Here is a 23,190-nt window from a genome sequence, read left to right on the forward strand (position 1 = left end):
CTAAATTATCTGTCATTTGAAAACACAGCTCTGGTTCCTGAATTTAAGAGCCTTCTTATATCTAAATTATTCAGATATTTTAGGATGGGATTTTGTATGAAATTGCATCTGCTGTTTATAGCTGCAGGAAACAAAACAGCGACAATATCCGAATTAAAAAGGTTTTTTGTTAAGTAGTCTGTTCATTGAAGCCTCAAAACTGCCCCAGCTGTTGCTGTGAACTGCTGGTCAGCTGGTAGAAAGAAAGGGATGGGATGATATGGAAACTAAAGGAGTGGCATTCATTAGCTAGCTATTATACAAAGAACAAAACACCAAAATTGTGTAATAATCTGCACAATAACCACTACTAAACTTCTACGAAGTTGAGTGGTCATTTATTGTAATAGAAAACATCATTATAACTGCACTAATTAATATGTTACAGTATTTTAGCAGTGTAGGAATACCTTTTGCTTCCTACTTTAAATAAACTCAGTCATATCATATTATGCATTTTGTTTAATCTTTTAATATAAATTCTGGGATACTGTAAAAACTGATATTTTTATTCAAGGTTGTCATAAGGGGAAATATATACCAGTTTATGCCTCCTTAGAAATATTAGAGCGATTCATACAGATGCATTAATAAAATGATCCCTGCAATGTAATCTTTTTGAAGCAATCGTTCAGACAGATGACAGAAACATCTACTGTGGCCTGATAATTTTCGTTTCAAAGTTTGAAAACAGTTTTAGACGCTCGAATACACCAACCATCAAACCTGTTCAGTCCAGCACATCACCCAGTTCACTACCAGTAAGACTTGCTTTTAAAGCACAGTACACCCAGTGCCAGTCGGGAGCAGGACAGAGTGGGGATCGGGCGAGGTGTGTGGGAGTCGGGCAGCTTTAACACAACAGACTCCCGAAATAAAACCGCCTGAGCCTGGAATAGTTCCCCAGCCCCACCAGCCTGGCTGTAAGCGACACGTGAATCTGACACATGTTCCCTGGTCACTGTGTATACAAACACACACGCAAAATAGCACACTCCCAGCAACCTGCCATCATCACCCGCCCCGCAATCCTTATTGATTGTTCCAGCAGAGTCACCGTGGGTACTTTTTGATCCCTGTGTGTTTCATGCAACTTTGAAAAGAAGCAATTCATAGAGATTAGTGCTCATCCCTGTAGAAGAAATTAATAGTTTTATTGTAATTAGTTTTAATTGCAGAAGAAATTTGCCTCCAAGAAGCAGAAAAATAGCTGCTGCAATGTACTGATTTCCATTATCAGCTGTAAAAATGGGTTTGTTTTGCTTTTGTTGTAGTTGTGTGTGGCTTTCTGTGTGTTGGACTCCCTGCTAAGTGCAAAGGTAGCTTATGTTTAGGCAAAGTGCGACCTCTACTGGTCAGACAAACTCAGAAAAATACATTTGTTAAAAATAATATATGTTGTATCCATTTATTTTATTTAACAAATATCAGGGTTGTTGAAGCTGCTAATGCATTTCTAATAAAAAAAAAATTAGACATCAATAATTGTGGGGAAAAAGGGTAGATGAGAAAAGCAGAAGCTTTGCTCTGAAATAACACTTTCTTATCAGCTCCCAGCTGTTTGCGTTGTAGGAGTGCATGAGTTGAGTCCTGCAGGAGAAAATCAATGTGGAGCAAACTAAACGTGACAGTTATTCTGTGGTTCAAATGTAGTTTTAACTTCTGCTGTGCTGTTTAATTCCCACTTCAGCCTAGGGTAGAACAACACGTTACCTGTGCACAAGATCCTAATTATAAGGTTAAAAGCAGAAATTTACATATGCTGTACAAAAAAATATGTAAGAATGTTTCTAAAAAACTTGTCCTGTTTTAGATCGGTTAGAATTACCAAACTTATTTCTTATTTCTTCAAATTCAGAAGTTTACGCACACTAAGATTACTTTGTTTCAATCAGTTTGGGCAAACCCAATCAGTGATGTCATGCAATAGGTTAAGTCTGACTATTTATGTTATTTGTATTTTTGGTCAACAACTTAAACACACTGCTTCCTTGTGTAACATTGTGGAAAAAACAACAAATTCTGCCAAGATAGGCAAATTGTGAACCTCCACAAGTCTGCTTCATCTCAAGAAGTAATTTCCAGTTGCCTGAAGATGTCACATTCATCTGTAAAACATATCCAAGTATAAACATCATGGGAATGTCCACCAAAGTGTCATACAGGCAGGAGGTCCTCGCCAGAACAAGAACAAAAGACCTTTTAAAAATGCTGCCAGAAGCTGGTAGGAGAGAGCCATGATCCGCAGTTCATTGATAATGATAATGGCTGAAAATACTACTTTGCAAGAAAGAAGCCCTCACTTCAAAAGCGACATAAAAAGCCAGATTATAGTTTGCAAATGAACTGAGGGACAAAAACCTTAACTTTTAGAAACATGTTCTGGAATCTTATGAAACTGCAATTAAATGTTTGGCCATAAAGACCATCGTCGCTGGAAAAGAGGGAAGTGTGTTTGGTGTTTTGCTGTATAAGGTAAAGGTGAATTTTACCAGTTAGAAGGCATCATGAGGAAATAACATAATGTGGAAATATTGAAGCAACAACTCAAGACATAAGCCTAGAGATTGAAGCTTGGGCACAAACAGGTCTTCCAAATGGACAGTGACCCTAAGCATACTCCCAGATTTGTTACAAAGTGAGAAATAGAAAAATTGTGGGCAGAGCTAACGATGACCAACAAACCTGACCCGGTTACACCGGTTCTGTCAGGAGGAACGGGACAAACTATTGTGAGAAGCTTGTGGAAAAGTACCCAGAATGTTTGACCCAAGCTATACCAAGTGTATCCTACCAAAAACTAGGAATCTTCTGAATTTGGGGACAATTTAAATTATGTCACAGTTTAAAAAAGGTGCTGGCTTAGCAGCTGTTCTTTGTGTTTCACCGCGTCGAGCTCCTGGCTCTGGCACCAATAAACTGGTGCTGCCCAGTACCCAATTTTGAGCTGAGCCAGATGAAAGAACAGTTTTCATTGCGAGCTGGTGGCAGGTTCATGGTGACCAACAACCAATTAAAATTAAGAATAAAACAGATAGGCAATCACTGGATGAGATATTTTTGTTGATGTAATGATGTGGCATTGAGTTGGCTCTTTGGTTTTGAAAAAACAAAAGCTTGTTTATTAGAACCAGTTCAGAACTGGTTTCTTCCCCATCCCAGCTCAATCTCTTGTCAATCCCTCAGCCCCTCCAGAGGGTTCCTGTGGGATTTCCTCCCAAGTTTACATTTCTTGAGAGCCTCCATAGAGAAGCCTCCAAAAGACATCCTGGTGAGACACCTGAACTACCTTAACAAACATCTATCGATGCAGAGAAGCAGTGGCTCTATTTTGAATTCCCTGCAGATGAAGGAGCCCTATCTCTAAGGTTGAGCACAGATTGCCTACAGAGGAACCTCATTTTAGTCACTTATATCCATCTTACAGTCATCAACCATATCCCATTACAATACATTTAAGAGCTTCGCTTTTTGGTTTAACTCTTTCTTCACTACAATCAAGGGGCATCTCTGGTGGACTTCAACCCACACTAGGAATAAGTCTAACTTCTTGCCAGGAATGCGAACACAGCTCTACCTTTAGTTTTACCAAGACCAGGTAGCCCATAAATTTCTCCCCGGCTTCTCATACTGCCGCAGCAACCCCAACAAAACATCAGTCCGAACTGACTGTAAACCTTCTCAATAGCAACAAAACACATATGCCCTAGAAAGCAAAACTCCCGTGATCCTCTCATTAAAGAGGGTAGAGACTGTTACATGGCCAGCTCGACAGCTACACTGCTCCTCCTGATTCTAAAGTTCGACAGTCAGCCTCATTTCCAACAACTTGGAGCAGCTTTGGGGAATTTGGAGGCTATGAAGAAAGATTTAGAACTTTTTCCTCTAACGTCATTTTGTCCTGATCTTGCAGTAAATCCTTTGCTTTTGCTTGACCAAGACCAAGTTTGTTTTGATCATTTTTGCGTAGATGCACGATTAATTAATCCTTTATTTTCAAAACGTGCTATATAAAAAAACTTTTACTTGACTTGTTCCACACTTACTTCTGAGCATGGCATTACTGGAAGCATTAAAACCATTTAATGACTTCTTGATACAGAATAATGAAATAAGGATTTTTTTTAATGCAGTCAATTTCTGACTGTTTTTAATACTTTTTTACAGATGTATTTCTCTATGAATCATCACGTGAAACACGCCTCTCCTTCCAAATCAATAACATCACCATCCAGTGAGTAATTAATAGAATTTTCTCCAGTTCTCTATAACTTCTTTCCAATCACCAACGGACTGACGACATCTCACACTGTACTTCAAACCGTATCGGTATAAACTTGGCACTGACACCCCCACACAAAGAGTCGCTCACACTCACAAGGACAGATGCATGCACATTCATGACACTCCTCCCTCACAGCTTGTTCTCATTAGCAGAAGTAATGCTGTCATAGGAGCCAGAAGCCAGCTGGGCTGGAGAAGTCATTTGGCTGCTGGGATTCGGTTACACTGCGGCCCAACAAACACTTCATTCCCAACAAATCCCTGACCCCAGCATCTGCTTCAGAGCCCGATATGTCTCCCAAACATGTTACACAAGGACCCTGGAGGAGGCAAATGTGTTTTATTTTAAAGTAACTATGGATTTCTGATTGTGACGTCAACATTTTCAGCCTCATGAAACAAACATTTTGCATTGCTCATTTGTGCTAAAAATTAGGCTCTAACACAGAGCAGTCTAGGTTTTTGCTGTCATACTCTCTCACATCTCTGTGCTTTAAAAAATTAGGCCCAAAAGTATTCAGACCCCTGTTGCAGATTTAAGTTTAAAGTAATATTTAAATTTTACTAACATGTTTATTCAGACTTAAAGACATATTAACATTTTGGGGTGGCACACACAGAGTCCCAACCTGAATTAGATAGACAATCTGTGGATTGAGCAAAAGATTAGGGAGATGGCACGGAGACCTTCCAACATCCACAACTTGGAGCTTATCACCTACGATAAATCCTCAAAACACCAGTGGAAACATGCAAAAACCAGGTTAGCAAATATAAGAAGGGATTGTTTGCTGCAATGCCAAAAAAAGTTTCCATTTATCATTGAGGAATGTATAAATAATTTCCAACACACCATTTTTTAATAAAATGTAAAAACAAAATAGGACTTTTTTGAGAGAGTAATTTTCTTCTGCCATGGGTAGTTTCGTAAGGTCTGATGTGTTTTTACATGTACTTTTTTTGTACACTTTTCTTTATTCTAAGCTTATTAAATGCAAAATAAGCCAAAATCTAAAGAAAACTTTAAAAATCCTTAATGAAGCCTGAGAAGCTATTATTGAAGACCATTTTAAAACATAACAACAAGGCTGTCATTTTATTTGGAAGCTGAGGCCTCATAGGGTGTAGAGAAGCTAATGTCCACACAGACTGGACCTGGTCATAATGATTTAAAACAAACCTCTGCTGTTGCAGCTCTGTGTTCTATTTACCTTTAATAAAAGGTGTGAGGTTTTAGTGCTTTTCCAGACAGAAGGCTGATAAAGAGGACGGGATGTTCTGCAGTATTGTGTTACTCATGCTCCAGAGGAAACATTATGACAGGGAGCTACAGGGAAGGCTTTCATCGAGCGATGCAAATTCAAGAGGACCAACTCTTTAGACGAGAAAAAACATTTAGATCACAACACTGTTTGAATCTGTAGCAGCTAGAAGGATGTACTGTTATGTTGTGTAGGTTTAAAGTTGGACCAAAGTGCAGGCAGGAACAGGCAGGATGAGCATGGTGAAGTATTTAATAATCGAACAGAAAAACCTATATACCAGTGAGCTTATATACTGAGGCAGGGGGGGGGAAATGACAAAAGAACCTGAAGAGCTTTTCACTGGAGAAATGGAACAGCGGTGGCAGAATGAAAGCAAGGGAGCTGAAGAGAGAGACTAAGAGTATATTCACACCAAGAAAGTCCTTTAGTCCGCTTGTTTGGTCCGGACCAACAGTGGACTTTATTGTTTTTGTTTGGTGTGGTTTGCTTTCACATTGTACTTTTTGCAAGTGAACTATTACTTGTAAACAAAGCCACGCGGATGACGATCGTTGCTCCAATTGGAGAGAAATGACGGGGGCGGGACACAGCACATACCTGGAAATTTATGCCAGTAGCGTTGCTAAGCAACATACAGCTTATCAGGTATGATTTCAGGACAACGTACACCTTTGCTACCGGCTCCGGTGGCTTGTTAAGTCCAAAGGGACGAACGTTTTCTGTAGTTGGTTCATAATGGGGTCGGTTCGTTTTCAGACCATAAACGAACCGCACCAGAGTCCGTTTGGAAGCGGACCGAGACCACCTCAAAAAGTGGGTCTCAGTCTGGTTGTTTGGTCCGGGCCAGGGTTTGCTTGAGTTTATTCATGCCTGCACAAAAGGTCTGGACGAACGGGGAAAACGAACTCTGGTCCGTTTAAAGTGTACCAAAAGTGGCAGGTGTGAATGCACCCTAACTAACACAAAGGGAACTGAACTAAGGCACAATGAAATTTCAAACCAAAGGGGAAAGACTAACACTGAACTGAGAGAAATAAATCCAACTGCAAAAAGAACAGAACACAAGAATAAACTAAGAAACTAAACACAAAGGAATTAACTAATATGGGAACACCTTAACAATGAGGAAAACTCAAACACAAATGAAACCCTGACACCCAACGATCGTAACAGTTGCAGACATTGTTTTGCTTGTGGGTTCTTGATTCATCTCTTGCTTTCCCCATGTCAGTGTTTCTTTTTGTTATTTTAATATGTAAAAATAAAAATAATTCTTAGTTTGAATAAATCCAAGACCATGTTTTTCTTTTAGCTCACCATTCTGCTAAGTATAGGTACAGATGGGAATATACTGTTTATTGACTCACAATTTGCTTCAGCATCCTGTTTATGATTGCTATTTGTACAAACCATTGGTTCTAATTTTTCAGAGATAGGCAAATTATATTATGATGCTGTATAGACATGCGTGTGCGGTGAACTAGATGTCAGTGGTGAACAGAGTCTAGTTCAGGGTAATAGTTTAATAAACTGGAATGACAGAAAGTGACTTGTCTCTGTCTGCTAAAACATGTTGGTCAACGGACTGGATTTTCCTCATACGTTTGAACAACTGAGCATTAGTGTAGCACCAGGTCAACTGATGTAACCCTGTTATCAAAGGCATCTGTGACCTTTAATGTAATTGACACATATGATACAACACCTGTATGGTAGATGCGTAAATTTAGTTAAATATAATGAGATTGTTATGCTACAATGTTTATAAACTAAATGGTAGCCTTGGTAGATGGTTTGTGAGTTTATTACATTCAAGTGGTAAAATTCTGGTTCTTTTCTTACTGCGTTTTGTACCTGTAAACAAACCATGTTGTACCCAGGTACCTAAACCATAGCATGTCATTTTATGTCTCTTGGTAGTTGAGTATTTTAAATGAATTGTGGAGGCAAATCTAATGTATAATTTAATTTAATTGTATAATATTTTGGATACGCCTAAATTGTTCGGTATGAAAGATCTCCCGCTTTGACCACCAACAACCATATTTTGTACCAACCATTTAGTTGGTGCAAAACATCTCGTGGCAAACAACACTAAAACTAAAAAGATGAAACTTTATTGTCTCCAGATATTTAGTTTACATGAATTAACTAAAAAAAGTGTTTTGTTCTTATTCTCCACTTTCTAAAATGTTTATAAAAAGGGTTTTCTTCCCCAAAACTCTGTATGTGGACGGAGGTGCTAATGCTGCAGGAATCTGAGTTTTTTTAAATATCATTTTTAGTGCAGGCAGGCATGGACTGACTGGACTTTGGTTGGGCTAGAGCGGTGGTTTTCAAAGTGGGAGTCGCAGCTCCCTGGGGGGCCCTCTGGGGGGCTGCCAGGGTGTGCTAGGGGAGGCCTCAGAAAGGTTGGGGGATGATAAAAAAATCACTGCTCTTATTCTCAACAGTTTGTAGAATGTTATTCAGTGGGATTATAATTGTGTTAATATATTTTAATAATATTCTTACATGAAAGAAATGTTTTGATTATTGAAAAGTTAATAAAAGACTTTGAAAAAAGTTTATGTTTCTTTACATAATTTTTGGCATCGTCTGTGGGTTTACAGAAGGGGTTCCCCGCCCAGAAGCTAATGCCTTTTGGGGGGCCATGGTATAGAAATGTTTGGGGACCCCTGGGTCAGTGTAACCTTGATTCTTTTCTTTTTTGGTTGTTCTGGTTGCTCAACTCATCACCCCTCCAACATTGTGATTGACAGTTGGCATGAGGTGTTTGTGATAATATATTGTGCTTAGTTTTCTCCAAAATTGGTTTTCTCCAAAAATGTATCTTTCACACTGTAGAATGATGGACTTAAAATCATTTCACAAACTTAGTCTCATAAATCTCTGCTCCAGTGACAACACAGCAAAAGAATCAGCTCTTTTTATAAATATCCATGTTAGCGTGGATAGGTCGTCAGAGTGAAATTTCTGCCTCTGCTCCCGTCATCACCCTATCTGGTTAGACTCGAGTATTTATTTAAATGGTCTGTCATTGCCGTCCACCTCCACTCCTCCATGTGCTTGCCAACACGTCCATCTCCCTCTGTCTCAGAAGACAAATATTTGCCTGCGGTGTTGACAACAGGGGAGTTTGTCACTTTGTGTCATAACTGGGTTCTAGTAAGTCCATTGGCCCTGTGGTGAAAGCAACTATAGTCCCACTGCTGCAATTACAGAACAATGAAACTCCAACAAGAACAGTGTTGTCTCACCTTCCAGGTGAACATGTCCTGTCTTAGATGCACCATTTAAAGTTAGCCTTAAATAGAGACTAATCTGTCAAAATCTGAAGCGTAAATCTGTCTTTTTCTTTATTTGACTGATTAAATGTTAGAAAACTTAACAAGAAGCAGCTCCAGGATGGGATAGCTTGAACTGTAGTAGAGAAAGGTTTGAATTAATATCGTCTAATTGGCTGTGTGAGGGGATGTAGCCATGCCTTTCCCAAAGTCCATCTCTGATTGGTTGACCCACCTTGTAGAGTTGACTCAGAGAAACAGGTGAAAACACAGAACCAACCAGAATCTTACCTGATGGAGCTGGAACCAAGCCTGATCTCCACATTTCAGTAGTGATAAATGTTTCTGTGGCAGTGAAATCCGACTAAAACTCCAAAAGGGCTAAAGAAGAAGCGAAATGACACCCCTGCAGATGTCTCGATTTTCTGTCTTTCTTTTTCAAACACCTTGCTGATACGGCAAATATCTACGTTTGAGTCTTCCTCTTCCAATGAAGCCAATTTCTGCTTAGCATTTTCTAAAATTGATTTGTTGAGCCCTAGTTAAATAGGTAAAAATGTCCAAGTGGGGCACAGTTTAAACAACACTACGTGTTCATCTTCTGCACACACGTGGTGCAGCAAATCCAACCAAGGGCTCCTCTCGTCTCTCTCACTCCTGCCACACATACTGTACATGCATATGTTTGGGGGTTTTTTAAGCCCAGAAGGAGGAGGCAGACAGAAAGCAAGTGAGCCATGAAGGGAGGGAGTAATGGACCTCCAAATCAGGAGTTCAGCTCTGAACTTGTTTATGTGGATTTGAAGCCGGTTGCTTCTACTTACATTCAGCTCTTTGTTTCACCGCATAAAGCTGCAGCTTGCCCTGGAGGAAATAACTCTTTAATACCCACACTACTTTGATTCCATTTTGCTCTCTTCCCCCTCGCTTATTGTCGGACTGGAGTCATGCCCCTGAAACGCGCTGTGGAGGGTTTACCTCCATCTGCCTGCGTCTCAGTAGAAACATGTTGCAGTGGGAGAGGAGAGGAGAGAGACACCAGGAGCCGAGGAGCAGAGGAGCGCTCGGTGGAGGAAGAGGACAATTAGTGGAAACCAAGGCAGAGGGGAAACTTGCAAGAATCGCAGAGATGAGTTTACCAACTAACTGTGTGTACCTGGCCCCCTCGGTCCAAGATCGCTGCTTCAAAGTGCGGAGTGGGAATATCTACGGGTCGCCGTGTGCCATTAACCGGCCCATCGACATCGTCCAGAAGCGCAGGCGGTAGGACAGATGTGACATCAGTCCAGATGTAGTTGTTACACAACTTAAACCTTGTTCTTTTACGCAGGGTTGCACAAACTATATTCATATAAAGCAGGAGAAAATGTGATTCTCTGGGATAAAATTCAAACATGTATTTAAGTCTGTGTCTTTAGGATCGGTCGCTAATGCCTACAGTTATCCACTCCGCAAAGATTTGTATACGCAGTTATATTCAGTGAATTAGAATATTATTAAAAAGTTCCTTTATTTCAGTAACTCCATTCCCTAAGATAAACACATTACATAGATTAGTTACACTCTGATGTTTTCAAGCCTTTTATTTCTGTTAATTATGATTTTCTTCTTACAGCCAATGAAAACATTAAATGTCATGTTTAGAGTAAATTAGAATATTACATCAGACCAATAAAAAAAACAATTTTAATACAATAATATGGGCATAATGAAAAGTATGTTTATTACCTGCCTTTTAATTTTCAAAGGTTACTTTTATTTCAGACAAACGAGGATCATTTGAATGCATATTCCAATTTATTGTGAATATGTCTGTAATATGTGCAGTGAAAGTAAACCTTTTGTATATTGCAAGTTATAGAACTGGTTACTGCTTTTTATTATTTTGATTTAAATAGTTTTTTTTAGCTTTTTTTAACGAATTCTAAAACAGTGAAAACAAGAATCCTAATCCTAACCTCATAATTTTAAAGCATAAAAACCAGTTCAACTAAAACCAACCAAATTCAAACAGTTCTTTTCCCACATTGACCTTCCCTTCAATTATGGTTGAAAATATTTATTCTACGCCTATCTCTAAATTCTTTTTGTTCAAAAGTTACATTGACCTTGCTTTTGTACGACCCAAAGATATTTCTGTCATTCATACAGATGTTTTAGCACAACGAGTCTTTGAATCTCTTGAGTTTAAAGTGAGGTCAGACTGCTTTAATTTGATTTCCTTAAAGCCCGGATGGTGTATCAACTTTCAGCTCTTGTTACCTTTTCATATGGTTACTCTGCTTAATCACAACCTCACAGACTGAGTTTGTTGAAACTCTCAGGGTTTTGATTCACATTGCAGGTTAGAAGTTTACATGTTCTTGTCACTGACATGAATATCATATCAATTTGAGGCTTTTAATTATTTGTTTGAACTATTCTTCTCCACAATATAATTATTTTACAACATACAACTTCAATCAATTGCCGCCAAGGACCTTATTCCTCTAATTTTCAACAGGGGAAGCTTAGTGTTAGCCTGCTTTGTCCAGAACTACACCAGTTTTGATGTAAATTTAAGATCATTGCCCTAATGCAACATTAAATCTTGTCTAAGTTTTACTCTAAGTCTTGGACGTTTTACTAAAGAAATTGGTCAGAGTTTTTAAAAACAACACAGGACGCACCAAAGCTCAAGCCTATCACGAACTGGCAGATGCTGGAACACCAGTCTCACTGTCAACAGTGAAGCCAGCTGAACATTAATTAACCAAGAGAGTACCACCAAGAAAACTGACACCTTCAAGTACAACTGAAATCTGCAGCATACACGGACCATCCAAATGCTTCTGGAGAAAAGATTTATGGTTATTTGAGACAATGACTGGGCTATTTGCACAATGACAAGAAGTATGTTTGAGGGTTCAAGGAGAGTCTTTAAAACGTACCCACACTGTACTGAACTAACTGTCCAGCATGGTGGTGGCAGCATCATGCTGTTAGGCTGTTTAACTGCCAGTGGATAGAATAATGAGGCAGGAGCTATACCTCTAAATCAACAGCTAGATAACTGAAAGTTGGACACAACTGGGTGTTGCAACGGGTCAGTGATCCCTAACACACATCGCACATTTCCAGTAGATAAAGCAAGTTGACAATAAGCTTCTGGAATGGCCCAGAACTCTACCATGCTGAACATTTGTGGACTTAAAAACCAGGTCTGTGCCAGGAAACCAACTGCTTAAAATGAACTCTACAATTAAGCCTGAAGAATCTGAATCAGTTTTATTGGCCAAGATAATGTGCACAAACAAGGAATTTGACTTTGGTTTTAAGCACTCACAGCTACAGACATTAAGTGTAAATATATAATATTTACAGAAAATAAAATAAAGTATAAAAGGAACAGTATGTACATGAATGTGTATTTACTGCCAAATATTTTATATAAAGAAAAGAATAAAGGGAAAGGCAGGTTGTGGTGGTGCAGATATGCTTAATTTGTTTCGCAGCAGAGAAGCTGAATATTCAGGCCGTAAGGTGTTCATTGTGTTCAGAGAGACAGCCTGTGGGAAGAAACTATTTCTGTAAATGTCTAAACAGTTTGTGTCTGGGATGTGTGGGATCTACAGAGATGTTAGCTGCTCTTTTCCTGACCCTTGACCTGTAGCTTTGGATGGAGGTAAGGTCAGCCCCAATGATCCTCTCTGCAGACCTAATTGTTCATTGCATTCTGGACTTGTCCTGTTTTGTGGATGAGCCAAACCACACAGCCAAACAGTGTCTGTTTGAGGAGCAGCTCAGATCCCAAGAAAGGGTGGTTCCTTGGAACCAGAAGTGATCCACGGTCAAGTATGGATTCAGAGTATGCTGAAGGCTAGAAAAAGTATGTAGTGACTGTGCAACTTGCTAAAGGACTTTCATCCAAATATAGCAGATTTGTATGTATAAATTTGATCCTTAATGGATAATGGATAATGACCCTGTATTGGGTCACCCATTTGTTCAGAAAACATTGAAACTTTATTTAGTCAAAGAAGACAATTTTAGATAAAGGATAATTCAACATCTTTTGAAGCTCTAAAAGTAATGACATTCATGCTGGTGATGAGTTGTTGGAAGTTTCTATTATTCATATTGGACATCATTCATGGAATGAGCTGTGAAGGATCAGAGTCTGAGCCAGTTTAACCCAGGACATCAAAACCCCGACCTGAGTGTGGATCAATAATTTATATGATAAAGAAATGGAGCGAGAAGGTTCAGGCCAGTTGAATGACCACAGTTTGACTTGCTCCACTAGTGAAGCAATGAATCATAAGGACTGATGTGGCTCTTTGGAGTTTATGAATCAGTTTCTTATGAATCAGTATGTTTGTTGGAACAGTACTTCACAAACATTTCAACTTCTTGTTTAATTCAGCTCAGTTTTTGACTAATGTTATTTAAATATATCAATATTTATTTCTTACAAACATTTAAGGCAAAATTGAAACAAGAATGAAGAAACAAGAATTTACCAAATTTCAAGAGTAAAGGGAAGCAGAAATAAATCCTATATAACCTCCCTCTTATATATTAAAATGCCACAGCACCAATATCACCAATATCCAGCTTATTTTATAATTGTAGTCTATAAACATAAATTCATTTCCATTACAAAAGAAAATGGAATTTACTTCACAAATATCATTGAACACTGAACCTTGTGGGACTCCACATTTTATGATTCTCTCCCAAACACATCACAACTGAGAACTCCATCCTTTTTAGCATTAAACTATTATGTTGTTTATTGCTCTTTGTTTTAAGTTCATGAAAAATCTGATAAAGGGTAGGGATACAACGTTTCCTGCATAAATGGTCATGGTATTGTAATTTCTTAATTTTCTGGTGAATTGGAAACCACTACCTCTGTGAACGGGTATTTGTTACAGTCTCAAAAAAGGAAACCAGAATTAGACAAAGTTGTAATTCACATTTCGGAGCTCTAAAAGAGAGCTGGAAATCAGTAAAGAACAGTAACTCCTGTCCTCCAATTTCAAGTAAAACATGGTGAAACTCTGCAAAGGTTTAACCCTGTATTAGAAGAATGTGTTGGTTAAACTGAAACTAAAGTTGTTGTCAGTGACTGTGGGATGGCGATACTGGGACCAGATGTGAGTCTCCCTCCTTACGAGTCACAGAAGGAAATACTGACTGTGCGGCTGACCTTCCAGAAAGTAATGACGCCATCAGCGAGGTGGGGGAAGGATCAAAGTAACTTCATAATGTCAACCCTGTAATAAAAAGGAAAAAAAATATCAAGGGCACATTGCAAACGAATGCTGACCCGAACACATTTATAGGTATAATGGATTTACCACATGGGTCTAATGATGTAGTCAAAGGGTGGCAGAAAGAGCAGGAGTGATACATGTAGACTTTTCCTGTATTTTCAATGGAAATAGTGGAAACATGCCATTAAAGTTAAAGTTAAAGGAGGTGTTAGTCATGTGAAAAGGATAATTAATGGTTAATTATATCCCTGTTCCGTAATATTGCTCTTATGTTGCCCACTTTTTTGGTTTGTTTTGCAGTTAAGATATTTGGACACCATGGTGACTCATACTAAAGGTATATTGACCAATAATCTCTGTCATTGTTCCAACAAATACTACAGAAACAAAATTCCAGATGTTTTATTAATTTGTAAATTATTCTCCTTTTCAAACTGGAACTGATACAAATGTTAGTCATTGTGGGATGACCAGATGTCCGTACCTGAAAGTTTTTGCATCCTTAACAGTCAAGGAAAAGGAAGAGTAACAGTTCAGCTGGTTAAAAAAGCCATCAGCAGAAAAGGGGGAGATTTAGACTAACAGACTGTGAAAAGTTGCTGCTTCTCTGTGTTATGCTGGTTACATTTGGGCATTTTATTGTAAGTCATGACGTGAGGCTTGTCATCAAAACCGTAAATGTTGACATTAAAATTCATGTTTAAAAACCATAAATTATTTTTAAAGCTAAGGTTTTCTTCTTTGTTTTAGTAATTTCACTGTTGCTTTTGAGACTTGACTTCAAATTTACAACCAACAATATTATGACAGTTTTATCCTTTATTGCTGTTGGATTGGATAGAAACTGAAATGAAAATAAAAAGGACAAAGTAACTAACAGAAAGCAGTTTATACAGTTGAAACCAGATCCTTAAATACACTCCATGAAAAGACACATAACCTTTTTGTCATATTAGGCTGTGTTGTTGTCGGATCAACGTGTTGATCAATGCTCGGCAGCATGGTGAGTGGCAGAGTTTTCCTTTAATAATTATAAGAAACTGAAACAACTTACAAGGGTTATCCAGAACTGTGTAACAAACATGGAGCCAGGTAGCAAACAAGGTAGTTAATAGGAGGAGCCAGTGGAGAATAATGAAACCAGTAAGTATAAATACTGAGGTAGGGTGGAGAATGGACCAATACCCACAGGGAATAAATCAGAAAGGAATGAGAAGCAGCTGGTTGAAGAGGTACTGAGGGAGAGTGACTAATTAACACAGATGAGCATGGAACCAAAAGAACATAAACAGGGAGAAAATAGATCAGCAGGAAAATACTAATAACTAAAACATCTAACCTAAGAATCCAGGAAAGTAACACACACCTAAACAACAGAATCTAGTAAACATGAAGGAACTTGAACAAAAGTGAAGAATATGGCAGAGTAGAGAAAGCGAACAGAACTCAAACCCAAAACTCCAAATATAGGTAAATCATGACTCTTTTTATTCAAGTAAACATGTTCTACTTCAGGTCAGTTAGAATAGAGAAATTCATTAATTTTTGCTTTTTGACAATTTTATCACTTTCTCAAATTTAAACGTTTACGTACATTTCAGTAATATTTGGTTAGTAACCGTTTAAACTGTATGACTTGGGTGTAGTGTTTTGGTTCTTCCCCTTGAAGCTTTAGCAGCAGAACCAGTGTAACGGAGTCTGGTTTGCGGCCTGCCGTCCTCCTACACACCTTTTAAGCTCTTCAGAGCCACTACAGAGCACTATTTACAAAAACCAGCAACCACAGAGACAGTTTTTTCTTCTATCCTGTCTCTTGGATGAACACTTAAGTCAATGTGCTCAGATCAATACCTTGCATATTTGGCACTAAATCAACCATGTTTTTCTATTTTGTAAAAACACTGCATATGTATATATGCAGTGTTTTTACAAAATAATTTTTACTTTCCTTCTCTGTTATATTTCTGGAAACAAATGTCCTCATTGAGAGCAAAGTGGAATCAAAGCCAAATTCCTTGTTTTCGTGCATAAAATTGGCAAAAAATCTGATTCTGATTATTTTATGCAGTGAATGTAAACATCAAGTTTCAACTGTACACTCAGGAGGAAAAAATGAGTAACAGAACAAACATGGTTATGATTCACAGTGAACAAACAGAGCTGAGCAGCCCAGTAGTCTACAGTCTATAGGTCCTTAAATCTGTTGTGTTGTATTATTAAAGGTTTATTAATTCTACTTGTTTTTAAAAGTGTTACCTTACTGTGAGAGTGAATAGGTCATTTCTTTTTCCACCTTATTTTTTCTCTTATGATTTCCAACTGTTACCAAGCAATAGGAGGTCACTTTTGTACCAGTTCTTTGCCATGGCCCGTCTTACAGACCACCAATGAAATTCTTGTACATCATCATACATCATTAATATTCACAATGAGATACAAAGCTTAAACCTAAAACCCGTGTCATCTAAAATCCTTACAACATATCCCAGTTTGGTGTAAAATGCAGTGTAAACTACTGCCCAGAAAAACAGTAATTTCCAGAATATGCTGAGTGTGTGTGTATGTGTGTATGTGTGTGTGCGTGCGTGTGTGTGTGTGTGTGTGTGTAATAATGCATTTTAACAATACATTACAGGACATTTTCGCCCCTTCATGTCTCTGACTAGTCATTTCAGTAGGGTATGTGTCTCCTTAGCGATGATGATGATGATGACTGAAGTCAGGCTCTGAGTTGTTATCATTACTTTCACAGCAGGGATTCCCCATAATAACCCAACTCTGACTTACAGAGTCAGGATGAGCTCTTCTTCCTGGGAACAGTTCTGTGTTTTTGACATTTTATTTTTTTTTGCATTTTAAAATGTAGTTTAATAGGTAGGTATTTAAGGTAAAGCAGTAAATGGAGGTCAGCTAAGATGCCTCCTGCAGCTGGTAGCAGGAGATCATAGATATTCTGTATTGGTGTTTCTGTCATGGTGATTTATGTTGTGTTAGCGCTGTCTTGGGCTTTACTATGCAAACATCATGACAACTACACAATGAACGTCTGCTCCATGGCTACTCTCTTAAACTCAGAGCAATAGTTAAGAAAGTTTTAAACAGCTAGAACTGTTACATACAAGGCTGGACGAGGAGTCAAGTTTATTAGTTTACGTTACAGAACTGCAGCATTCAGTTTTACATCATTTTATAAAATAAAAGATTGATTTCTTCTAAGATTTTTTTTCTCTTACCTTAGCCAAAATAAAAGCCTGATAAATAACTGTTTGTGCAAGAGATGAGGTATTTACAGTTTTCTATTAGGTCTGACTCGCCGATTTTATTTTCTTAATTTACTGTTATGATGTGGGGTTGTTTGGTTTTTGGTTTCGGGTTTTTTCTTTATATGTTCTTCACAGATCAAGTTTTGAATCATGCTTCTGTTTATTATTTTCCTGTTTATGTATTCTAGTTATAGTTCTATTAGTTTGTTTCCTTGGATTTGTGTTCTGATCAAGCCATGTTTTGCTCCTGTCACGTTGTGTTCTTTGTTAATCAACTTTATTCGGTTCACCTGCTCCAAGCTAATCTGTCTCCTTGCTCCACCTGGTTTACCCTCCATATATACATTCCTGTTCAGTTATTCATCGCAGAAACATTTCTCAAATCATGTCTTGTTTTACGGATCATGCCAAGCCTGTCCTGCCTGTCAGTTTATTGTTTTGTTCCTGCCTCTTCTGAGAGTGAGTTTTTGTTTTTTATTAAATAGTTTTTCACTTACCATCACGCTGCCTGCTGATCTGCATTCTGGGGTTCTATCTCGCAAGCCCTAACATTTACAAAGATAAAAACACATAAAACAGAAAAAAACAGGCTCCAGGTACTTAGACAGAGGGGATTGTTTTGAATCTTAACAGCAAATAAAGGAATTAATATAAGCTACATTGTATATGTCCTTAACATCTACATGATTTTTATTAAACTCCAAGAAAGTTAATAAAAGTGCAATCTGTTGGTTTATGGGTTAACAGACTGAAAATAGTTGGCTGGAGTTCTTAGATTTGATGCATTTAATGAACAGGGCAGAACATCTTCTCATTATTTGACCTGCAGGTCACAGATCCCATTCGGTCAACAGGGCATAAATTAGTCAATCTTTGACCAGTTGATTGGTGCATCTGTGCTTTTGACTCTGTGCAATTACTTGAAAAATTTTGCAACAAGTGCTCCTTACACAAGGTGTTTAATCAGAAGCAAATTATCTAATTCTTTCCGGCATGAATAAACCGACAGATAAATGTCACGTCAGATGAGGTCTGAATGACAGTGACTCTCTGTGCAGGCATCTGCTGAGCTTCAGTGTTCACTATATGACCCTTGCAGCTACTGAAAAAGGAAAACCGACTTGATTTTGACGCAACAGGTTGTCCCACCCTCTGTGGGCTTCAGCTCTTGTTCAAACACCACAGCGGGACACACAGCTCACCCTACATGAGGTCAAAAGTTAAAGATGCCAGTTCCTTGCAACATAGTGTAAAAAGATGGAGTCACGTTAACTGAGACGTTGAGATGATGTCGTGCTCACAGTGATGAGTCAACTGTGATTATCATCATCTCTCTGCCGCTCTTACTGGTTTGCTCATATATGCTGAAAGCACTAACAGTTTCCCTGCAGCTCCTTTGGCTAAATGTCTACTGGAACAACCTAATATCTGCTGCAAGTCAGTCCAGTAGCTGCACCGACTAAGTTATTTCCGAAGAGCTAAATGGATGGGAAATGGAGTTTTAATGAAAATTCAACATGGAAGACTCACCATCATCGCCTCCGCTCCACCTGATGACTTTGCCATAGCGCTCCAATCAGAGATGGGTCCGCTCTTCTCCTCGTCCAATCAACTCCCAAGACATTATATTTAAAGACCTTCAACTCGGAAATCACTGCTCGTTGTTAAGTTTCAACTCTCCTCCTCCCCTTTCTCCTCCATTTGGCTCCCTAATTCCTTCAAACTTCTTCAGGCCACTCCACCACCAGGATCGGATTCCCCAGGGGGGAAGACATACCTAATCCTAAAATGCTTTTACTAGCTCTCTTCATCCTCAGAGCATATGTCTCCCTCCAGGGTCCGAGTGCCAAACAGATATTATTTTTTTTTATTAATAAACCTGCTAATCATAATCTCGTTGTTTCCCTCCTTTGTGAGTCTTTCCAGGTTAAAATTGTATTTTCCCAATTCCTTCTTTTTTTCTTTTTGTCATGCTTACACCGATTATCTATCAAACATTAAATATTATGCATAGATGATCTCAGTGCATATTTGCTGCATTCAAATTCAAATGATTTCATTTATTAAAAAAAAAACCTCATCCAAAATAAACATGGCCCTATGTGTAAAAAGGAAATATCCCCCTTGTTAAATCTTAAACTTGAACTGTGATTAACCACATTTGTTTAGTTTAAACACCCAGGCTCGATTCTACTGACCTCAGTCAAATAAAGAAATAATATTAATAGAACCTGTCTGGCAGCGTGAAGTAGTCTTCAAAATCTCAAAAATGAACAAATCATACTTCATTCTTAATAAATTCAAGAACATAAGAGACACATAGTCATTTCTGTATGAGACTAAATCCATTTTTAAGGCTTTAGGACTTCAGCAGACCCGCGTAAGAGACATTTTCTATTTTAGAATCAGAATCAGAATCAGAAAAGCTTTATTGCCAAGTACGTTTTTGGACATACAAGGAATTTGTTTTGGCGTAGTCAGTGCAATACAATACAAATTAAAAAGTATAAACATATCTACAATATAATATAAATATACATACATACAGTATACAGTGCATACAGTATATATGACCGTTCTAGAAGATGAAAACATCAAACCACAACAAAAAACCCTCAAACATAATAGTTTTAAGCATGCAGTTAAAAAGGGGCGTGTTTGTAGGTAAGAACTGAAAACAGGAAGGAACAAATTGGCAATACATGTGTAAAAGCTGGCCGAGGGGTGACTTGAGCCTTTTCTGGACTTATGCATATCAATACACGTCTGCCTTACTTTTATTTACCATTTTAAAGAGTTTGAAAGAGATAAGGACCTCTGAGTCACAGCATATTTATATCCCACTAAAGAGGAAGTTATAAGACCCTGATCAACTTAAAAAAAGTCAAGCATAAGTTTGAAAAATGCTTTAGTTACATCTGTGTTGTAGAAATTGTTATAATATGAGTCACTATGTAAAATGACTAATAAAAAGTCATTAAAAAGTGCTCCCTCTCTCACACCTTTTGTAGCACACTGCCGATCAGCTGGCTGATAGAAGTGCTAATAAGGCTCCACAGAGTCAGGCGTAATGTGACCGGCGGGAAGAGCTACTTTCCCTTGCAGCTTTGGAGAAACAAAAAGAAAAAAGACCTTTACACTTTTCCCTCGAATTAAACAAAGGCAAATTCAGCTTTTTGGAAATATTTCTGGTCCCAAAAGAAATGAAGAGTGATTAAATGTTATCAATGACATCATGTGACTCGGAAATGTATGATTCTAGCAGCAGGAGGAATTAAAATAAAAACAACTACATAATGTTATACTTTTTTGTTTCAAATATTTGTGTAAATCCAGTAAAACCATTTTATCAGCCTTGCCTTGTTTAAAACAATTATTTCTTAAAGTGGGATTTTATATTTACCGAATAAAGGTACCCTAATTAAAGGTTAGATTGATTATAATCTTTAAAGGTGACATTATGCTACTGCAATTAAATAATAATTTGTTCTCAGGCTTTTCAGCTGGATTTTAAGCAAAGAAAAAAGTCATCAAGTAAATCATTTTCATCATAAAAACACAATATGTTCAAATGTTACATTTCTGAGCTTTGTGAAATACCGCTGGTGGTAAAGGTCACCTCACATATATTTTTCATTTCGGCCTCTCATCTTTTCCATACATTGATGGGTCATTCATGATCAACATGCATGTAAACAACTGAAATTAGTTGTGAGTACAGCTAAAAACTTAAACAGTATAAGTGATGCTTCTCAATTTATCTTGGAGTTATTTACCGTTGACTACTTTCCATTTGGCTCTCTCACTCTGTTATTCTTCTGTCTTGTTGACTCAGATGTGTCCATGCTGATGCCATGAATCTCGTCAGTTTCCTCTTTAAGCAGACGTGATCTTAGACCAATAAAGAGCCAAAGATTCTTCATTTATCTGTTGTTTGTATTTTTTTCTGAGAAGCCACCCGCTTGTTCTGGGTTTTGACCCGAGTTGCCGGCTGACGGGAAGTATTGACGTGACAATGGCTGTTCCCTGGCTTTGCTCCCAAATCATTTCTAATTCGCAGTTAAATCCTGCTGAACCACAGAGTCCCCCTTGAGTCTTTCTCCAAACACGCGTCAACAGAAATCCCACAAGCTGAGCCAGCTGGTTTCTTTTCAGTCTGTTTCATATGACATCGTTTTGTTGGTTTTTTTTTGCCTTTTTTTATCTTTTGCTCTCTGTTATGGTGTAAAAACAAAACTGCAAAGAGAAGAGCGCTGGGCCGGGAATAATTTCAGGCCTGCGAGCCAGCCGGTCGATTGACATTTCAGTGACAAGCCACGAAACTCTAACTGACGTCAGCAGACAAGCGTTATTGTGTTTCTGTCACTGTGTTGAATATTGCTGATGGAATAGTGGACTGGAGTGTTATCCTGACATCTCTGCAACTCCAGGAATGATGATCCACTCAGGGGCAAATTAACACTCAGCAAAGCGGCCTTGTTCTGTCACTTTCTCCTGGGAGCAGGCAGCAGCTCTGTTCACTGAGTTTTGATGAGTGACGAAGGGAGGTGTCCACATGAGGCCTGGTCCCGCGCAGTTTATCACAGGTGAATTTTATCACCTACGTAGACGTCACTGGTCCGCACACACAGCGGGAGGCCAGGTAGGAACTGAGGAACTAAGGGGACTGTTTAGTTTTTGAAAAAAAAAATAAGTAGGGTTTTGTCTAGCTGCTGCAGGTCTTTATGCATAAAATTCAGAGTTACTAAAAAACATTCAGTATATATTGATTACCAAGAGATTTGATTTGTCAATGCGCAAGTTTATCTTACTGCTTCCTTGAACTTAGTTGGATCATTTTGTTGGAAAGTTGGCAGATTAGGGAGAAGTTTTATAACTCAGTTTGGAGTCTGTTAGGACTGAATGAACATGGCATTCAGCCGTGTCATAACTGATGTATGGTGTTTTTGTTGAGGACTCTATCTGGTTCTGTTACTGTGTGTGTTGTATATCCTCTTTATCCAAGATAAAGACATTTAGTTCTTAATTTTGTCAACCTACCTTCATTTGTGTTACTCTAATTGCTTCTGTTGATTCACATAAAACCACAGAATGTAAATGTTCTGTAGACCTTAATGGATTGTGACTGAAAACACCTTAAAAACAAATTTTCTACATTTGTTATCTATGGTCATGAAATTTTGAGCGATATTTTTCTATTCTTGGCGACTCTTGTCGGATTATAGACGGATTTACTGAGCCTTCTGTTTCTGCAGAGAATAAAGTAGCAATAGATAAGCCTGAGAAAAATACAGAAATTTAAAGGATGAACGCTGCATGGCTGTCTCTAACGAGAGAGGGGTTTTGATTGGAAAGATTCCTACAGCGCCTTTAAAACGTATTTGCCACCTTACGTGTTTCTTCTGCCTTTGCCTATTCTATCACACTTACATGTTTTATGTCATTTAACGCATGTTGATGTCATTCTAATTTAACCTGAGTAAATACAAACAGCAGTTTTCAAATGATTATTAAATTTTTTGCTGTGACAAAAGCTACCCAAATCTTGTTAAATCATTAAGAGAAAATTAATTTTTTGCCTCAGATTCACAGGTCTGTTTACTGCCTGACAGCTAAATTCAAGACATCACTTAAATAGAACCTGTATGACCACATGAAGTAGGCCTAAACGCCTCATTTAACACGTCATGCAATGATCCAAAGACACTCAATAACAGATGAGAAACAAAGTCACTGACATCTATGTGGGAACTGTAAAAGGTTACAAAGTCATTTCAAAGGCTTTGGGATT

General features: G+C 38.2%; 1 protein-coding gene across 1 annotated transcript in view; it reads left to right on the forward strand.

The window, feature by feature from the left end:
- Window positions 1-9,604: 9,604 nt before the first annotated feature.
- The window catches only part of LOC124873699 (cAMP-specific 3',5'-cyclic phosphodiesterase 4D-like), a 43,079-nt gene continuing 29,493 nt past the window's right edge, over window positions 9,605-23,190 (forward strand). The window contains exon 1 of the mRNA XM_047374556.1: window positions 9,605-10,138. Within this exon, the coding sequence (XP_047230512.1) occupies window positions 9,882-10,138 (257 nt within the window). The 5' untranslated portion in view covers window positions 9,605-9,881. The remainder of the gene's footprint in view (window positions 10,139-23,190) is intronic.

The sequence above is a fragment of the Girardinichthys multiradiatus genome, chromosome 9 (assembly GCF_021462225.1).
Source record: "Girardinichthys multiradiatus isolate DD_20200921_A chromosome 9, DD_fGirMul_XY1, whole genome shotgun sequence".
In the NCBI taxonomy this organism is placed as follows: domain Eukaryota; kingdom Metazoa; phylum Chordata; class Actinopteri; order Cyprinodontiformes; family Goodeidae; genus Girardinichthys; species Girardinichthys multiradiatus.